The sequence below is a fragment of the Mesitornis unicolor genome, unplaced genomic scaffold, assembly GCF_000695765.1.
Source record: "Mesitornis unicolor isolate BGI_N332 unplaced genomic scaffold, ASM69576v1 scaffold25832, whole genome shotgun sequence".
NCBI classification, from domain to species: Eukaryota; Metazoa; Chordata; class Aves; order Mesitornithiformes; family Mesitornithidae; genus Mesitornis; species Mesitornis unicolor.
The window spans coordinates 5,226-11,903 of record NW_010170677.1 but is presented as its reverse complement, the minus strand read 5'-3'; the positions used below and the strand labels follow the sequence as shown (position 1 = coordinate 11,903).

The following is a 6,678-nucleotide window of genomic DNA, read 5'->3' as shown; positions in this document are numbered from 1 at the left end:
TTTCCCTCAAACATCCATCAAGATGAAATTCATTAGTGCTCTAAACCACTTGCAAAATTAACATTTAATGCTTCCTTTCTGTCTTTCTGCCTTTTATTTCCCCAGCTTATGTCATCTTCTCATTTGTTTTTACACTTTCATACCCATCACTGCAAAAATTGAGATTTTTGCCATTTTTCCAAGACAGATGACAGCCTTCACTCAAAGTGGAAGAAATTTGAACATTCTTACCATAAAAAAATTGCATTTTTGACCCAAATTCGTATACTAAGAAATTATGGATGTAATATGAAATATTTAAGTTAAAAAGCACTCCCCAGTTCCTCACGAAAGCTGTACTTCAGGCTTTTAGAGCTCCTGTTCTCCTTTTTGGGCCCAGAGGTGAGATTCCTTATTGCATGCTGCAGTTTCTTTCCATGGAGAGGTGAGGAACTTTGCTCACGGTGCCCAAAACATCAGCTCTGACAAGGCAGGACACCAGCGTGCAGAGACTGAAATATCTCTTATTTCAGCCCAAACTCTTCACCCTGTGGCTGTTCGCTTTGTTCTGTGGAGAGCGGATGTTTTTTGTAACAAATGTCATTTAGCAGCAAACAAGGTGCTCGCTTGCAAAATAACACTACTGGAACCTGGGGTTGTTCCTGCCCAGAACAGGATATTTATTACCAGCTAAAGGATTAAAATAACTGAAGGAATTCTGTATTCAGTACATGCCAGGGAAACAGAAGCTGGTGAAGGAGGTCAGGGAGAGCGTGAGGCTGCTGCGGCGCGCGGGGAAGGAGTGCCTTGAGCAGAGGAGAGAGGCCATCCGGAGCGGGAAGGAAGCCACGCTGGATATTCTCACGCAGATACTGAAAGGAGATGGTAGGGAACACGTTGCTGTTTTCCTCCTTTAATGTCTTTTTCACACTGAAAATAGTGAGAGTTGCTTTGAAAAGTCCCTGTTTCTGTGTGTTGCATCAAATATTGGTCACAAGTCACCACTAAGCTGCCCGCTCAGCACCCCCTCCCGATGCTGCCTCAGCCAAAATATCCCAGACAGGGCCAGCCACTCTGGCTCTTCCAGCTGGGGCATGGAGATGTTTTCTAATCTCTTGGTTTTCTGTCTTTACAGCTCTGGAGGAAACCAGAGATGATGAAAACATTCTGGATAACTTCATCACTTTCTTTGTTGCGGGTTGGTAGCTATTTTAATGTTTGAAACATCATGTAGGAAGCTGTACTCATGCTTGGGCTGTCTACAGGGTGATGATTAATGTCCTTGCTCGCTCCAAGCGATGCTGCTGTAAGCAGGAGTCGCTTGGTTGGGAGACAGCAGAATTGTACTGGTGTAAGACCAGCGGGGTGAGGTCTGAGGAGAATTCTTAGTTTTCTCATAGGCATATGATACCTTGTCCTGCCTTGGTCATAGCAACACAGCGAATAACGCCACATCCAACTAAACTTCCTTGTCCTGCCTTGGTCATAGCAACACAGCAAGTAACACCAGATCCAACTAAACCCCACTGAAAGCATCTTTAATATATTCCATGTGTCTTCACGTCACCTCATCCACGTCAGCAAACACTGTTCTTGCCTTAAGAGCATTATTCAGTGCTTATAAAAGAGGGCACTGTCAAGCCTGAAGAATTGAGGGCTGAGATGATACGTGAGGTAGACAACCTAAGAAAGATCAATCTTAAGAGGTCAGTAGGATTTAGGTTCTTAAGAAGGTGAGGTCAAAACATTGTTCTCTCACAAGAAAGATGTTATTGCAACAAATACAGCTTTGCAGAAGTCTGTTTTCTGTGATGCTTTAAAATTATACTTGTACCTACCGTTGAAAAACTGAAAGCTGTCCCCATAAAGCAAACATTTCAAAGAAAGACCATTAGAAGCTCTGTTTTCCTGCAAAACCAGTAAATCCTTCCTGCTTGGCAGGATGACGTGTCCCACAACAAGACAAGGCAAATGTTGAACCTCACTGGTCCTCTTGGGAACTCATCACATAGCAGCCACTGCAGCTTTGGGTTAGGCAAGATGGCTCATATCTTTACGAGCCATGTCTTGTTCTTGTCATTCTTGAAAGCTCCGTATGTAGAACTTACATCCCTTCTGGTGTTTCCTTTAATTTCCAGCATACTCGAAACATTTGGAGCCTGATGTTTAAAGTTTCCTGTTCACAGTTGCCCTAGTAGACCATCTTTGTGTCATGTTGTTATTTCATACTGACATTTAAACTATTTTTGGTGTCATTAGGTCATGAAACCACTGCCAATCAGTTGTCATTTACAGTATTGGCGCTGGCTCAGCATCCTGAAATACTGGAAAGGTACGTGCGCTCCAGTTTGGAAACCCAGCTCTGTGTTAATTTCAAGGTGGACTTAATTATAAGGATTATTAAAAAGCTAGGAGCAATCCAAATAAATTCTGGCCTCCAAAAATAAAACTTTATCGTCCCAATATATCTAAAATTTTGAAAAATTTTAGAATAATTGGAATAATTGTTTTTTCCAAGCCTCTCTACAAAGCTGGTCCTGATTCCTGATTCAGCTGCGTTGTGCACGCATTGCTCCATCCTGACGTGAGGCACAAGTTCAGGCAGGCTGGCTGGGAATCAGCGTTTTGCCTGAGGATGGGAATCAAAGTCCAACTCAGTGTCTGGAAAGTAAAAAAATGCAATTTGTGGAGTTGCCGAGCAAGAAATGAGCGTCTCCAATGAGTATTTTTTAATTTAACTGCAGGCTTCAGGCTGAAGTGGATGAAGTTCTGGGTGCCAGGAGAGACATTCACTACGAGGATCTTGGCAAGCTCACCTACCTATCGCAGGTACCGTAGGCGTGAGGTGAAGCACCAGTCAGGAGCGTTTGCTGGCAACTCCTGCCATCCCATGGGACTGCCAACAGGAGCCCCATGCTCCTGAAATTGTAAGAGCAATGCCAGTATTTGATGGTGACAGTGTTTGTCCCCAGAGAGTCAGTGAGGAGGTACCAGGAGCCGTTTGCAGCAGCCCAGCCTGGCTGGGAAAGTTGCTCCTCAAATTTCTTGCCAAAATCCTACATGATTCCTTCACTGCTTGCTTTAATTATCACCCAGCTTAATCCCTGCCTATTTAAGCTGAAACAATAGCTGTGTTTTAAGAAGGGTTTGCAACTTTAAGCCCAGCCTGTGCGTGAGTCCCAGGCACTTCCCAAACTCCCAGATCTATTTTTGATTATTATTAAAGCATTTCCAGCTAGGATCTTGCCATGCACCATAAACCTGGCGGGATTTGAGGACATCCAGAAATAATGGCTTGTTTTTGCAATTTCAATTTTAATTATTCAGTCTGGAAACCCTCAGTCACTCGAGGGGTGGGAGGAATTCTTGGTCCTAAAGTGGAGCTGTGTATAGAAATACAGGTTGGTAATGAACTACAAAGCCAGGGCTTGGCTACTCCTCAGCATTTGTGTCACATACCCTTTTTTACAAGACAGGGGACACCAGTAGCCCTCAGGAGAAGCTGAATCGCAGTCCTGGCAGCTATCCCGCTTATATTACCTATGATTTTAGTAATCTGCCATGATTGCTCTTCTCTTAACCTCCCCTGTCCAGGCACATTATGGTGTTTTGTCGTTTGCCATATCCCATCCCCAACTCACGGATCGATTCCCAAGGTGTATTTCTCCTTAGCAAAAGGCACCTCTTTGTGATTTCAGAAATCAGCAGGTTTCCCTAGGCTCCTGTAAACACCATCACAATTACACCACTCCAATTAGGACGAGCTATCTAAGCCTTTCAGTTTTAAGACACATCACACGAGAGCCTCTCAAAGCAGAGCATTTATTTAACACAACAAGCTTGGATCCGTACAACCAGAATCACAGTCGCCTTTGGTCAGAGCCAGTCCATCACTGGAGAATCAGAGACCACAGCACTGCTCTCCTGCCACTCAGGCAATTCTGAATCCCTTTGTCCAGGCCGCTGTCTCATTAATCCACTCGTGCGTACGCACCGTTAATTGCATTTGCAGAGCGATGCTAATGTGCGCTGTTAATTAGGTTTCACTTTGATGAAGTAAGCCATTCTTACAGCTCACTGCCACCAAAAGAACTGGTCTCTTTTATTTTTTCTCCCTGTTCCCTATTCACTGTCCTTTGCCAGGTTGGTTTTTTGTCATTCTGATGCTGTGACCTGGCTCAGCTCCCTGAGCAGCAGGAGCAGGACAAAGGCAGGAGCTGTGCTGAGAGGGGGAAGGAGGTGGGAGCAGCCACCCATCCTCGTGGCAGCCAGCGCCGAAAATGGCTCATGGGGGGCATGGGATTTCACTCTTAGATGTTCCCTTTGAATTTGCTTCCCAGTGCTTTTTCGCTTAGTTGTTGACCTGACTCGAGGTGTTAAATCTGTTCAATGCATGGGATCTCTTGTGGTTTTTCCTTATTTTTTCTGTATTTTACCAGTCACAAGAATGGACCAGGCCTGAAGGAGCTGACTTAGCCATGTATTTTACCTGCAGGAGTCCGAGGCAGATACGCCAGCATCTGCTTCACAAGTCAAAATCTCCCATTTAGCAAATGTAAAAGGCCATGGGGAGGTAATTAATTTTATTTCTGCTTCCTACCCTGTATAGCTAACTGACCTTCTGTGCTTTTTGCCGTTGCAGGTTCTGAAGGAGTCGCTGCGGCTGTACCCGCCTGCCCCAGGGACGGTGCGCCGCTTGGAGGAGGAGTACATCATCAACGGCATCACCATCCCTGCCAACACCATGCTCGTTGTGAGTCCCATCCACCAGCAACAGCTTTCAGCTGCTGCAGTCGATCCAAGTGTCGTGGATCTGTGTATCAGGGGGCTGAAATCCCCCTTGGGTGTATTTCTGCTGCCCTCTCTGAAGTTTTGGCCAAAATTGGGGTATAGATTGGGATTCTGGATCACGTTTGCCCAGGGAGTGGAAGGCAGTTATGGTTTTGTACAGCAAAGAGGCTGTACATTCTGCTGCTCCTGACTAATGCAAATCAACTCTTCCTTGACAGTTCAGCACTTACATAATGGGAAGGATGGAGAGGTATTTCCAGGATCCACTCACTTTCAATCCAGACCGATTTAGCAAAGATGCACCTAAGTGAGTTTCTTTGAACTCTCAGGTTATTGTAATAAATATGTAATAAAGAACCATTACGGGAAGAGATTTCAAGGGGAAGAAAGTAGAACAAAACTACTTTTCCATTCCAGGATGAGTAATGCTAAAGCCTCATCCAAATGCAAATAGAGAGCAATAATGTGTACCTTTTATTCAGAAGTTCTTTAGACTGCATGATACCTTACAAAAAAGACCAGTACTAATGTTATTTAATGTTTATATGGAGGTCAAAGCTTTGGGCCCAAAGCAGGTTGAATATTTGCCTTAGCACAATATAAACATTTACTGCATGGCAGCCCTGGCCCCAGGATGCTACGAATTAGAGAGGGGACAAGGGGCTGAGGGACAGAGGGTGCTGTTCAGCCACATGGGCTGCAGCTGGCATTCCTGCTCTGGCAGGGGTTGCACTGGATGATCTTTTGAGGTCCCTTCCAACTCCTGATATTCTGTGATCTGTAACACCTTCATGAGCCAGGGGTTTTACTTCAGCCTGAAGTCAGTCTGGTATCCAAAACCAAACGCTGCCTCATTCGCATGGTTCAGAGCCACCCAAAGGAGCAATAAGTGGGTGGATCGTTACATCCCCGTGACGGCTTGGAGAGCACTTACAGCGCACTTGACACTCAGCTTGGAAATAAGGCTTGCACGCATCAGAACTGCTGTGTGAGCTGAGCCGTACGGTAAGCAGAGGTGATGAAACTCCAGAGTCTTATTGCTGCTCTGAACCAAAAAAAATGGTAATTTGGATATTGTCTTAACAAGTCCACTGGGTAAGGTGGTAGTTAGAGCATTTCCTTGCTGCTGTGATTAAATACTTGCTTGGTTTTTTTTTCCCAACCAAGCTGTCAGATCAACAGGTCTGAACATTCTACTTTGCAGGCCGTATTACTGCTATTTTCCATTCTCTCTGGGACCCCGCTCCTGCATTGGGCAGGCGTTTGCACAGGTAAGCAGAGGCCTGGAACGATGCTTTGTTAGTGGGCACTGGGCCAGCTCAGGGTGGAGGGGACCAAGGGCCACTCTGATGGGGCACTGACCCTCTTCCCTCTAGAGGGAAGGTCCCCACCAGGCCCATGGTGCCACATTTAACCTTTAAACCTCTGCATTGACAAAGCAGCGTGATATAATGCACCAACTCTTAAGTGGCTGCAGTCCAGGCTGTATTTGCTGTCACTGACCACAAGTTTTCTTTCCTTCTCAACAGATGGAGGCGAAAGTGGTGATGGCGAAACTGCTGCAGAGGTTTGAATTCCAGCTGGTGCCAGGACAGAGTTTCAAAATCCTGGACTCTGGAACCCTGAGGCCGTTCGATGGGGTGATGTGTAAATTAAAGCCCAGGAGCACGGCAAGAGGCTGCCAGCCATGACTGCTCAGAGAGGGGAGCGTGGTGTGGCAGCGGTAGCATTTCTTCTGATTTCAAAGCTCTTCACACTAAGCAGAGGTTAGATTCTGCAGGCCCCTCTAGAGGATTACTAGACTGACATTTTTCCTAGCCTTCCTCATCGTTTACTGAAGAAAACCATAGGAGAGTTACTCTGGATGTGTTAGGGAAGTGTACCTGGAATTACAAAGCTGCTTATTTT

The 6,678-nt window shown here is 45.6% G+C and overlaps 1 protein-coding gene across 1 annotated transcript in view; it reads left to right on the top strand.

Moving 5' to 3' along the window:
- Window positions 1-6,461, top strand: part of LOC104536998 (cholesterol 24-hydroxylase) — a gene marked incomplete at its 5' end in the record, with an annotated part of 9,898 nt that extends 3,437 nt beyond the window's left edge. The window contains 8 exons of the mRNA XM_010179758.1: window positions 708-864; window positions 1,115-1,177; window positions 2,239-2,311; window positions 2,724-2,808; window positions 4,622-4,732; window positions 4,989-5,077; window positions 5,975-6,041; window positions 6,300-6,461. Coding sequence (XP_010178060.1) covers window positions 708-864; window positions 1,115-1,177; window positions 2,239-2,311; window positions 2,724-2,808; window positions 4,622-4,732; window positions 4,989-5,077; window positions 5,975-6,041; window positions 6,300-6,461 — 807 coding nt within the window. The remainder of the gene's footprint in view (window positions 1-707; window positions 865-1,114; window positions 1,178-2,238; window positions 2,312-2,723; window positions 2,809-4,621; window positions 4,733-4,988; window positions 5,078-5,974; window positions 6,042-6,299) is intronic.
- Window positions 6,462-6,678: the final 217 nt, after the last annotated feature.